At 45.3% G+C, this 14197-nt stretch overlaps 1 protein-coding gene across 1 annotated transcript in view; it reads right to left on the minus strand.

Moving 5' to 3' along the window:
* Nucleotides 1-14197, minus strand: part of LOC110520706 (tumor necrosis factor receptor superfamily member 11B) — a 47247-nt gene that overhangs the window by 14800 nt on the left and 18250 nt on the right. The window contains exon 2 of the mRNA XM_036935421.1: nt 6805-7174. Coding sequence (XP_036791316.1) covers nt 6805-7174 — 370 coding nt within the window. The remainder of the gene's footprint in view (nt 1-6804; nt 7175-14197) is intronic.

Below are 14197 nucleotides of genomic sequence, written 5' to 3' on the forward strand. Positions count from 1 at the left end.
ATACAGTGGTCATAGATCCTCAGGTTGACAAGCCATACAGTGGTCATAGATCCTCAGGTTGACAAGCCATACAGTGGTCATGGATCCTCAGGTTGACAAGCCATACAGTGGTCATAGATCCTCAGGTTGACAAGCCATACAGTGGTCATAGATCCTCAGGTTGACAAGCCATACAGTGGTCATAGATCCTCAGGTTGACAAGCCATACAGTGGTCATAGATCCTCAGGTTGATAAGCCATACAGTGGTCATAGATCCTCAAGTTGACAAGCCATACAGTGGTCATAGATCCTCAGGTTGACAAGCCATACAGTGGTCATAGATCCTCAGGTTGATAAGCCATACAGTGGTCATAGATCCTCAAGTTGACAAGCCATACAGTGGTCATAGATCCTCAGGTTGACAAGCCATACAGTGGTCATGGATCCTCAGGTTGACAAGCCATACAGTGGTCATAGATCCTCAAGTTGACAAGCCATACAGTGGTCATAGATCCTCAGGTTGACAAGCCATACAGTGGTCATAGATCCTCAGGTTGATAAGCCATACAGTGGTCATAGATCCTCAAGTTGACAAGCCATACAGTGGTCATAGATCCTCAGGTTGACAAGCCATACAGTGGTCATGGATCCTCAGGTTGACAAGCCATACAGTGGTCATAGATCCTCAGGTTGACAAGCCATACAGTGGTCATAGATCCTCAGGTTGACAAGCCATACAGTGGTCATAGATCCTCAGGTTGATAAGCCATACAGTGGTCATAGATCCTCAAGTTGACAAGCCATACAGTGGTCATAGATCCTCAGGTTGACAAGCCATACAGTGGTCATAGATCCTCAGGTTGATAAGCCATACAGTGGTCATAGATCCTCAAGTTGACAAGCCATACAGTGGTCATAGATCCTCAGGTTGACAAGCCATACAGTGGTCATGGATCCTCAGGTTGACAAGCCATACAGTGGTCATAGATCCTCAAGTTGACAAGCCATACAGTGGTCATAGATCCTCAGGTTGACAAGCCATACAGTGGTCATAGATCCTCAGGTTGATAAGCCATACAGTGGTCATAGATCCTCAAGTTGACAAGCCATACAGTGGTCATAGATCCTCAGGTTGACAAGCCATACAGTGGTCATGGATCCTCAGGTTGACAAGCCATACAGTGGTCATAGATCCTCAGGTTGATAAGCCATACAGTGGTCATAGATCCTCAAGTTGACAAGCCATACAGTGGTCATAGATCCTCAGGTTGACAAGCCATACAGTGGTCATGGATCCTCAGGTTGACAAGCCATACAGTGGTCATAGATCCTCAGGTTGATAAGCCATACAGTGGTCATAGATCCTCAAGTTGACAAGCCATACAGTGGTCATAGATCCTCAGGTTGACAAGCCATACAGTGGTCATGGATCCTCAGGTTGACAAGCCATACAGTGGTCATAGATCCTCAGGCTGACAAGCCATACAGTGGTCATAGATCCTCAGGTTGACAAGCCATACAGTGGTCATGGATCCTCAGGTTGACAAGCCATACAGTGGTCATAGATCCTCAGGTTGACAAGCCATACAGTGGTCATAGATCCTCAGGTTGACAAGCCATACAGTGGTCATAGATCCTCAGGTTGACAAGCCATACAGTGGTCATAGATCCTCAGGTTGATAAGCCATACAGTGGTCATAGATCCTCAAGTTGACAAGCCATACAGTGGTCATAGATCCTCAGGTTGACAAGCCATACAGTGGTCATAGATCCTCAGGTTGATAAGCCATACAGTGGTCATAGATCCTCAAGTTGACAAGCCATACAGTGGTCATAGATCCTCAGGTTGACAAGCCATACAGTGGTCATGGATCCTCAGGTTGACAAGCCATACAGTGGTCATAGATCCTCAAGTTGACAAGCCATACAGTGGTCATAGATCCTCAGGTTGACAAGCCATACAGTGGTCATAGATCCTCAGGTTGATAAGCCATACAGTGGTCATAGATCCTCAAGTTGACAAGCCATACAGTGGTCATAGATCCTCAGGTTGACAAGCCATACAGTGGTCATGGATCCTCAGGTTGACAAGCCATACAGTGGTCATAGATCCTCAGGTTGACAAGCCATACAGTGGTCATAGATCCTCAGGTTGACAAGCCATACAGTGGTCATGGATCCTCAGGTTGACAAGCCATACAGTGGTCATAGATCCTCAGGTTGACAAGCCATACAGTGGTCATAGATCCTCAGGTTGACAAGCCATACAGTGGTCATAGATCCTCAGGTTGACAAGCCATACAGTGGTCATAGATCCTCAGGTTGATAAGCCATACAGTGGTCATAGATCCTCAAGTTGACAAGCCATACAGTGGTCATAGATCCTCAGGTTGACAAGCCATACAGTGGTCATAGATCCTCAGGTTGACAAGCCATACAGGCTATTTGGAAAGTATTCAGACCACTTAACTTCTTCTACATTTTGTTACGTTACAGACGTATTATTTTCTCATCAATCTACACACAATACCCCATAATGACAAATGTTTTTTAGAAATGTTTGCAAATGTATAAAACTACAAAAAAACTGAAATATGACATTTACATAAGTACTCAGACCCTTTACTCTGTACTTTGTTGAAGCACCTTGGGCAGTGATTACGGCCTGGAGTCTTCTTGGGTATAACGCTACAATCTTGGCACACCTGTATTTGGGGAGTTTCTCCCAGTCTTCTCTGCAGATCTTCTCAAGATCTGTTAGGTTGGATGGGGAATGACGCTGCACAGCTATTTTCATTGTCTCTCCAGAGATGCCCGGGTTTTGGCTGGGACCCTCAAGGACATTGTCCTGTTGGAAGGTGAACCTTCACCCCAGTCTGAGGTCCTGAGCGCTCTGGAGCAGGTTTTCATCAAGGATCTCTCTGTACTTTGCTCCGTTCATCTTTCCCTCGATTCTGACTAGTCTCCCAGTCCCTGCCGCTGAAATACATCCCCACAGCATGATGCTGCCACCACCATGCTTCACCGTAGGGATGGTGCCAGTTTTCCTCCAGACGTGACGCTTGGCATTCAGCCCAAAGAGTTCAATCTTGGTTTCATCAGACCAGAGAATCTTGTTTCTCATGGTCTGAGAGTCTTTAGGTGCCTTTTGGCTAACTCCAAGCGGGCTGTCATGTGCCTTTTACTGAGGAGTGGCTTCCGCCTGGCCACTCTACCATAAAGGCCTGATTGGTGGAGCGCTGCAGAGATGGTTGTCCTTCTGAAAGGTTCTCCCATCTCCACAGAGGAACTCTGGAGCTCTGTCAGATTGACCATCAGGTTCTTAGTCAGCTCCCTGATCAAGGCCCTTCTCCCCTGATTGCTCAGTTTGCCCGGGTGGCCAGCTCTTGGAAGAACCTTGGTAGTTCCAAACGTTTTACATTTAAGAATGATGGAGGCCACTTTGTTCTCGGGGACCTTCAATGCGTCAGAAATGTTTTGGTAGTGTTCAGAATTTTAAAAATGATGACTACCCCATCTCTGTACTCCATACATTCAATTATCTGTAAGGTCTCTCAGTCAAGCAGTGAATTTCAAGCACAGATTCAACCACAAAGACCAGGGAGGTTTTCCAATGTTTTCGTAAAAAGAAGGGAACCTATTGGTAGACGGGTAAAAATATCCCTTTGAGCATGGTGCAGTTATTCATTACGCTTTGGATGGTGTATCAATACACCCAGTCACTACAAAAATACAGGAACCCTTTCCAACTCAGTTGCCAGAGAGGAAGGAAACTGCTCAGGGATTTCACCAATGGTGATTTTTAAAACAGTTACAGAGTTTAATGGCTGAGATAGGAGATAACTGAGGATGGATCAACAACACTGTAGTTACTCCAGAAATAATAACATAAAGGACGGAATGAAAATAAAGAAACATTTCCAGAATAAAAAATATTACAACAATTAGGCACAAAAAAAATACTGAAAAGAATGTGGCAAAGCAATTCACTTTTTGTCCTGAATAAAAAGCGTTATTCAAACTTCATGTTTTCAAGGAAGATGGTGGCTGCATTATGTTATGGGTATGCTTGTCATCGGCAAGGACAAGGGAGGTGGTGGCTGCATTATGTTATGGGTATGCTTGTCATCGGCAAGGACAAGGGAGGTGGTGGCTGCATTATGTTATGGGTATGCTTGTCATCGGCAAGGACAAGGGAGGTGGTGGCTGCATTATGTTATGGGTATGCTTGTCATCGGCAAGGACAAGGGAGGTGGTGGCTGCATTATGTTATGGGTATGCTTGTCATCTGCAAGGACAAGGGAGTTTTTTTTAAGGAAAAATAAACAGAATAAAGCTAAGCAAAACGTGGTTCAGTCTGCTTTCCATCAGACACTAGGAGACAAATTCACTGTTCAGCAGGACAAGGCCAAATATACAATCCAGGTGTGCAAAGCTCTTGGAGATGTCACGATCGTCGTATGAAGCGGACCAAAATGCAGCGTGGTATGTGTCCATGATGATTTTTAAAATAAAAGAAAGCTCTGAACACTGAATACAAACTATACAAAACAATAAACGAATAACGACCGTGACGCTATAATGAGAACTGTGCTGAACACAAGCAACTAACATAGACAATCACCCAACAAACAAACAGTGAAACCCAGGCTACCTAAGTATGATTCTCAATCAGAGACAACTAATGACACCTGCCTCTGATTGAGAACCATACTAGGCCCGAAACATAGAAATCCCCAAAATCATAGAAAAACAAACATAGACTTCCCACCCCAACTCACGCCCTGACCATCCTACATAATGACAAAACAAAGGAAATAAAGGTCAGAACGTGACAGGAGAGATGTCCAGAAAAGACACAGCTGTAATCGCTGCCAGAAGGTTATTCTGACATGTATTGACTCAGCGGGTTGAATACTTCATTAATCAAGATATATTAGTGTTTTATTTTACATTAATAAAATAAAATATATATTTGAATTGTTCTTCCACTTTGACATTACAGAGTATTTTGTGAGGTTCATTGACTAAAAAATGTACAATTAAATCAATGTTAATCCCAATTTGAAACAAATTAGGTAGGTAGGAAACATCTTCCAGCCCCAGTCTAACTGTCTGATACAGACTCAGGTAGGAAACACCTTCCAGCCCCAGTCTGTCTGATACAGACTCAGGTACGAAACATCTTCCAGCCCCAATCTGTCTGATACAGACTCAGGTAGGAAACATCTTCCAGCCCCAGTCTAACTGTCTGATACAGACTCAGGTAGGAAACATCTTCCAGCCCCAGTCTAACTGTCTGATACAGACTCAGGTAGGAAACACCTTCCAGCCCCAGTCTGTCTGATACAGACTCAGGTACGAAACATCTTCCAGCCCCAATCTGTCTGATACAGACTCAGGTACGAAACATCTTCCAGCCCCAGTCTAACTGTCTGATACAGACTCAGGTAGGAAACATCTTCTAGCCCCAGTCTAACTGTCTGATACAGAGACAGAGAGGAAATATGGAGCTGATCCTGTCTATCTGTCTCCAATAGAATCTGACATGTCTCTATTCATCATCTCTAACTGAGACGTTCAACAGACTATTGAAACTAAAACTCTGTCCAGAAACAAAACCCTCCACTCCTCTCCACCCTTCTCCTCTCTTCTCCCCTCCTCTCCTCTCTTATCCTCTCTCCTCCCCTTCTCCCATCCTCTCCTTTCCTCTCTCCTCTCTCCTCCCCTCTTCTCCCATCCTCTCCTTTCCCCTCTCCTCCCCTCTCCTCTTCTTTCCTCCGACTCTCTTCTTTCCTTCCCCTCTCCTCACCCCTCTTCTCTCCCCTCTCTCCCAGCCTCTCCTCTCCCCTCCTCTTCTCCTCTCCTCACCCCTCTTCTCTCCCCTCTCTCCCAGCCTCTCCCCTCCCCTCCTCTTCTCATCTCCCCTCTCCTCTCCCCTCCTCTTCTCATCTCTCCTCTCCTCACCCCTCTTCTCTCCCCTCTCTCCCAGCCTCTCCCCTCCCCTCCCCTCCTCATCTCCCCTCTCCCCTCTCCTCATCTGGCCTGGAATACGTCTGAATCACAAACCAGGACTGAAGGCTGAGGAACGTTATAATTAAAAGGAGGGGAAGGAGGCCAACGAGAACAAAGTACAAATGACAAAGGCGTAGTTTAGTGTCTGGCGTGATCTTGATCCTGCGTAGCTTTGGCTGTGTCCCAAATGGCACCCTGTTCCCTATATAGTGCACTATTTTAGACGAGGGCACATAGGGCTCTGGTCAAAAGTAGTGCACTATATAGGGACATGTGGGACATAACCTATCTGAGTGAGCTGACAGGAGAGGAGAGATCCTGGTGATGATAACAGCCAGACAGCAGAGTTATTATGTCTGATGAAAAGGCCTGTCACTCACAGCTCTGCCTCTGTCTGGTCCTCTGCCAACACACTCAGTACTATCAGTGGGCTCTCATAGAGAACAGAACAGGTCAGAACCATACAGCAGTGGATTCTGGGTAATGGAGAGTACAGTACTATTATATTGTAGACTGATTAGACCTACCACAGGCTGAGTAAACACTTCCCCCTCTGAGGACATGGGCTGACCAGGAATAACATTTGCAAACCATTATGTATGAGTATATAACTGGAAGTACCAATCAAAAGAGAGGGAGGATCTTCAGCCAAGTTAAATAAACCAACAGCAGTTAAAGAATGAAGAAGAACCTTCAGCACCACAGCTTCATTTGCATCATAAAAAACAAAACACAAAACAAAAACAACATTTCAGTCAATCAATTCATTCAGTCATTGGTTGATTGTAATAACAACATAGATGACCTACCTAGAGCAGTCACGCCGAAGCCAGGTGGACAGGACGTGTGTTTGATGCAGAACTCCACCACCAGGTGGTAGCCTGGGATACACTCACACAGCTGGTCGTGGGTTCTGTTACACTCCTGACTGACCAGCTGTCTCTCCTTGCAGACGGTCGTGCAGTACTGGCAGCTGTCGCCCCAGTGCCAGTGTTCTGAGAAGGACCGGTCGGGGCACGGCGAGCAGGCGGTGGGGGTTTCGGCGGTACAGTGGGTCAGGACGGCCGTGCCGGGCGGACACTGGTCACACAGGAGGAATTCAGAGGTCAAGGGGTCGTAGTGCTGGTACTTAGGGGGTGGGACCTCGTGGAACGCCCAGGAGAAGGAAATGGCGAAGAGCTGTGGAGAAATAGAGAGAGAGGGGGGGGAAGAGAGAGGGGGGGGATAGAGAGAAGGGAGAAGAGAGATAGTGGGGAAATAAAAGAGAACAGAGAGAGAAGAGGGAGAGAGAAGGGAGAGAGAGATATAGAAAGATAAAGAGAGAGTCAGAGAACAGAGAGAGGAAGGAGAAGAGTTGAGAACAGAGAAAGAGAGAAGAGAGAGAGAGAGAGGTGAAAAAGAGAGACAGAAAGGGAGAGAGAACAGAGAGGAGAACCACCAGATTAGACAGAGCGAATGTTTACAGCCTATCTGATGCCAGAGAAACTAAGCGTTCAGGCTTGTTGTGATTGACCGGGTGTAACCCAAGCCTGGGGTGATTGACTGAGTGACTAAGTGTTATATGAAGCCAGAAACCAGGCAGGACTAAATAGAAGCGTGTCTGTGATTGACAGTGTAAAGCAGCAGTAAGCAAGGCAGCAGCCTTTCACCGCTGTGGCCCAGATGTCAATTCTCCCTCCGGGGACTTCCCCTACCTCCCCTATGCCACTGTCATGAAAAACACTGTATCCAGTCAGCAATGTCCCTCAGAATCTCCTGCAGCACTGTATAGGCCTTGGCCTGGGGTGACCTATACTGGCCTGGGGTGCCCTATACTGGCCTGGGGTGACCTAAACTGGCCTGGGGTGACCTAAACTGGCCTGGCGTGACCTATCAACTGGGGTGACTTAAACTGGCCTGGCCTGGGGTGCCCTATACTGGCCTGGGGTGACGTAAACGGTCCTGGCCTAGGGTGACCTATACTGACCTGGGGTGGCCAATACTGGCCTGGGGTGACCTATACTGGGCTGGGGTGACCTATACTGGCCTGGGGTGACCTATAATGTTCTGGGGTCACCTTTACTTTGCCTGGTATGACCTATACTGCCCTGCCCTGGGGTGACCTATACTGGCCAGGCCTGGGGTGACCTATACTGTCCTGGCCTGGGGTGACCTATACTGGCCCGGCCTGGGGTGACCTATACTGGCCCGGCCTGGGGTGACCTATACTGGCCCGGCCTGGGGTGACCTATACTGGCCCGGCCTGGAGGGATCTATACTGGCCCGGCCTGGGGTGATCTATACTGGCCCGGCCTGGGGTGACCTATACTGTCCTGGCCTGGGGTGACCTATACTGTCCTGGCCTTGGGTGACCTATACTGTCCTGGCCTGGGGTGACCTATACTGTCCTGGCCTGGGGTGACCTATACTGTCCTGGGGAGACCTATACTGGCTTGGGGTCACCTATATTGGCCTGGGGTGACCTATATTGGCCTGGGGTGACCTATATTGGCCTGGGGTGACCTATACTGGCTTGGGGTGACCTATACTGGCTTGGGGTGACCTATACTGGCTTGGGGTGACCTATACTGGCTTGGGGTGACCTATACTGGCTGCAGGCCAAATAAACATGGAGCATGGAGACTGAAAACATAGGAAGTAGACTGATTTCCCAAGCCCCTCTTCCCTTCTGTCTTTCTGTCCCTTCTCCTCCTTCCCTTCCCTTCAGTCTCCAGACCAAATCCATCAAAATCCTTACTGTAAACTGTTAGCTAAATCCTTACTGTAAACTGTTAGCTAAATCCTTACTGTAAACTGTCAGCTAAATACCTTACTGTAAACTGTCAGCTAAATACCTTGCTGTAAACGGTTAGCTAAATCCTTACTGTAAACTGTCAGCTAAATACTTTACTGTAAACTGTTAAACCCATGCAAGTTGCTTGTTTTACTCCCGGGAAATGCCCCTGTGCATTCTGTATATGGAAGTTCTGGAATAAAGACATTGTTGAACTTTTGACCTTTCACCGTTCAGTTGGAAGTCACCATTCAATGACATTCTGCTACAGAACTCTAGACCCAAATTACACGCTGCTCTGTCGCCCATAATTACAATGTTCTGATCATCTGAAGGGAAGTCACATTGGATGACTCCTGTGGCCGTTCGCCAGCTGAGAGGGAATACAGCTGGAGTGTGTACATCCCCTCAATCAGACAGAGGCTTAGTGGCTCAGCGGTCTTAAGGCGCTGCATCTCAGTGCTAGAGGCGTCACTACAGACCCTGGTTCGATTCCAGGCTGTATCACAACCGACCGTGCTTAGGAGTCCCGTAGGGCGACGCACAATTGGCCCAGCGTCGTTAGGGTTTGGCCGGGGTAGGCCGTCATTGTAAATAAGAATTTGTTCTTAACTGACTTGCCTAGTTAAAATATGGCTCCCTATGTAGTGCACTACTTTTGACCAGAACCCATAGGGCTATATAGGGAATAGGGTGCAATTTGGGACGCATTAAGAGTTTACTAGTGTATTACACAGTAATCAGTCAAGGAGATGTTATTCTGCTCGTCAGTGTCCAAACCGCTGAAATCAGGGCAGGAGCGTGATTTAAAACCCAATATACTACTTCCTCTGACTAACTCAGGCTATGGAGCGTGATTTAAAACCCAAAATACTACTTCCTCTGACTAACTCAGGCTATGGAGGGTGATTTAAAACCCAAAATACTACTTCCTCTGACTAACTCAGGCTATGGAGCGTGATTTAAAACCCAATATACTACTTCCTCTGACTAACTCAGGCTATGGAGCGTGATTTAAAACCCAATATACTACTTCCTCTGACTAACTCAGGCTATGGAGCGTGATTTCAAGTCAAAATATGACTTCCTCTAACTAAAGTGCTGTAGCCTAAATGGCTTTCCATATTCAACCTAAATCACCATCTACCCCCGGAGGTATGACAGACAGTCATTTCCATGTGTATAATTTCCCTGCATTAAGCACTGAGGAGGAACACACCCAGCAGCTGACTGAGAGGAACGCATTGGAGGACCTAGGCTACGTCCCAAATTGCCCCCATATTCCCTATGTAGTGCACTATATAGGGAATAGGGTCCCCATAGGGCTCTGGTCAACAGTAATGTTCTGGTCAACAGTAGTGCACTATATAGGGAATAGGGTCCCATAGGGCTCTGGTCAACAGTAGTGCACTATATAGGGAATAGGGTCCCATAGGGCTCTGGTCAACAGTAGTGCACTATATAGGGAATAGGGTCCCATAGGGCTCTGGTCAACAGTAGTGCACTATATAGGGAATAGGGTCCCATAGGCTAGCCACTATTGGCTTAAAAAGCCAAACCTAACACAATATCTGCCAATTAATTTCCAGCAATATCGCCCCTGTCTGTCGGTGTGGTGCGAGCGTCTGTCTATCACTCCGTGTGTATCAAGTTGATGTGATAACCATCTTGTTGGTTGACAGAAATACTTTCCCCAAAAAAACACTCTCATATAAATGTTAACTGCAAAGTAGGCTTACCTGGCACAAGTATTTAATGATTAGATATCATTTGTATGTATAATTTGTTATTTGCTAACGTTGCCATAGAATGAGCAGCAGCAGTATAAAACCATCACCAGACCGGCTTGTTAGACGGCACATTGCTCACGCGCTACATATTAAAGGGACAGACGCCCAATTAAAGAGGAATTACACAAAACCCCCAGACAATGGTCTTCTGATGTGATGTCATCATTAACATGGACTCAGAACATCTATTGGAGTTGTTTATTAACCCTTATTTTACCAGGCATGTTGTCAGAAAACATAGTGCACTACTTTCTGTTGTACACTAAATACCAGGGGAAGGGTTGACAACATAGTACACTACTTTCTGTTGTACACTGAGGATCAGGGGAAGAGTTGCAGGAGAAGAAGAGAAGGATGTACCTATTTGAAAGTTTGAAAAAAATGAGTAGCTTGTGACATGTGTTTATTTTTTAAAGTAGCTCTCATGCTAGAAAAGGTTGGAGAACCCTGCTGTAGAGCCTACCCCGTTAACCCCTTTCAAATAGAACTGCTCATTGGTCAGAATAATCTAATCGTATTGTGATGTCACGCTGTGGCCAAAAACTCCATCCCACCTGAACAGGCTTTTTATTTTTTTTAAAAAAAAGCTCTTATACTAAAAAGGACATTATCATCATTTTCACAATTTGAGAGTGTTATTTGGACCTCGAAGTGCCGAAATGACAGGAATGAAACTGTAAAATCACTGCACTGCCCTTTTAACTCATTTGAAAGGAGACGACTGGTATTAGAAATATGGTGTAAATTCCCACGAGCCCATCCCTGCACCAATCCAATGCTTTGTGGGAAGTAGTGAACGAACGCACACATCAGTAGAAAGTAGAACTCGCCTCCAGACGTTCTAAGTTCGGTAAAAAACAAACGTCAAGCAACAAGACTACGGAGGACCAGATGTATTGTACACACACAGCCAGCCGTAAGTCTCTTTGGATAACAGAGTCGGCTATATGGTATACATCATTAGGTCTATTACAATGGAAGAGCAGAAGGCTGGAGAGCTGAGGGATGGATGGATGGAGTCAGTACTGCTGTTCAGGTGGTCTGCCTGGGGATTTCAGCTCTTCAGAGACATCAAACACACACACAGACTGACCCAGCCCTCTGCCTCTAACTAGACTGACTGCTGTAAAATCCCCCCCCCCCCCCATTAAAAGGCCTCAGAGGCTACATCCCCCTACATAGTGCACTACTTTAGACCAGAGCCATATGGCACCCTATTCCCTACATAGTGCACTACTTTAGACCAGAGCCCTATGGCACCCTATTCCCTACACATAGTGCACTACTTTAGACCAGAACCCTATGGCACCCTATTCCCTACATAGTGCACTACTTTAGACCAAAGTCCTATGGGTCCTGGTCAAAAGAGTACACTAAATAGGGATTAGGGTGCTATTTGGGACACATTAGTGGGAGGCCTGGCATCAAATAGCTGTCTTGATGAAATCCTAAAACCATCAACGACCCCAGAAGCTATGAGCAGATGAGATGGGTCGGTACCCATAATACCCATATCAAATCAAATGTTATTATACAGATGATATAACATACACATACCGTGAGACATTACAACTTAATAAACCTAGGAGAATGACTAATCTGGCACGTTCAACTCTTACAATCAAATCAAATGTTATTTGTCACATGCGCCCGAATACAACAGGTGTAGTAGACCTTACAGTGAAATGCTGAATACAACAGGTGTAGTAGACCTTACAGTGAAATGCTGAATACAACAGATGTAGTAGACCTTACAGTGAAATGCTGAATACAACAGATGTAGTAGACCTTACAGTGAAATGCTGAATACAACAGGTGTAGTAGACCTTACAGTGAAATGCTGAATACAACAGGTGTAGTAGACCTTACAGTGAAATGCTGAATACAACAGGTGTAGTAGACCTTACAGTGAAATGCTGATTACAACAGATGTAGGTAGACCTTACAGTGAAATGCTGAATACAACAGGTGTAGTAGACCTTACAGTGAAATGCTGAATACAACAGATGTAGGTAGACCTTACAGTGAAATGCTGAATACAACAGGTGTAGGTAGACCTTACAGTGAAATGCCGATTACAACAGGTGTAGTAGACCTTACAGTGAAATGCCGATTACAACAGATGTAGGTAGACCTTACAGTGAAATGCTGAATACAACAGATGTAGGTAGACCTTACAGTGAAATGCTGAATACAACAGGTGTAGTAGACCTTACAGTGAAATGCCGATTACAACAGGTGTAGTAGACCTTACAGTGAAATGCCGATTACAACAGGTGTAGTAGACCTTACAGTGAAATGCTGAATACAACAGGTGTAGGTAGACCTTACAGTGAAATGCTGAATACAACAGGTGTAGTAGACCTTACAGTGAAATGTTGAATACAACAGGTGTAGGTAGACCCCACAGTGAAATGCTGAATACAACAGGTGTAGTAGACCTTACAGTGAAATGCTGAATACAACAGTTGTAGTAGACCTTACAGTGAAATGCTGACTACAACAGGTGTAGTAGACCTTACAGTGAAATGCTGAATACAACAGGTGTAGTAGACCTTACAGTGAAATGCTGAATACAACAGGTGTAGTAGACCTTACAGTGAAATGCTGAATACAACAGGTGTAGTAGACCTTACAGTGAAATGCTGAATACAACAGGTGTAGTAGACCTTACAGTGAAATGCTGAATACAACAGTTGTAGTAGACCTTACAGTGAAATGCTGAATACAACAGGTGTAGTAGACCTTACAGTGAAATGCTGACTACAACAGGTGTAGTAGACCTTACAGTGAAATGCTGAATACAACAGGTGTAGTAGACCTTACAGTGAAATGCTGAATACAACAGGTGTAGTAGACCTTACAGTGAAATGCTGAATACAACAGGTGTAGTAGACCTTACAGTGAAATGCTGAATACAACAGGTGTAGTAGACCTTACAGTGAAATGCTGAATACAACAGGTGTAGTAGACCTTACAGTGAAATGCTGAATACAACAGGTGTAGTAGACCTTACAGTGAAATGCTGAATACAACAGTTGTAGTAGACCTTACAGTGAAATGCTGAATACAACAGGTGTAGTAGACCTTATAGTGAAATGCTGACTACAACAGGTGTAGTAGACCTTACAGTGAAATGCTGAATACAACAGGTGTAGTAGACCTTACAGTGAAATGCAGAATACAACAGGTGTAGTAGACCTTACAGTGAAATGCTGAATACAACAGGTGTAGTAGACCTTACAGTGAAATGCTGAATACAACAGGTGTAGTAGACCTTACAGTGAAATGCTGAATACAACAGGTGTAGTAGACCTTACAGTGAAATGCTGAATACAACAGGTGTTGTAGACCTTACAGTGAAATGCTGAATACAACAGGTGTTGTAGACCTCACAGTGAAATGCTGAATACAACAGGTGTAGTAGACCTTACAGTGAAATGCTGAATACAACAGGTGTAGTAGACCTTACAGTGAAATGCTGAATACAACAGATGTAGTAGACCTTACAGTGAAATACTGAATACAACAGGTGTAGTAGACCTTACAGTGAAATGCTGAATACAACAGGTGTTGTAGACCTTACAGTGAAATGCTGAATACAACAGGTGTTGTAGACCTCACAGTGAAATGCTGAAT

Source organism: Oncorhynchus mykiss, chromosome 2, assembly GCF_013265735.2.
Source record: "Oncorhynchus mykiss isolate Arlee chromosome 2, USDA_OmykA_1.1, whole genome shotgun sequence".
Taxonomy (NCBI): Eukaryota; Metazoa; Chordata; class Actinopteri; order Salmoniformes; family Salmonidae; genus Oncorhynchus; species Oncorhynchus mykiss.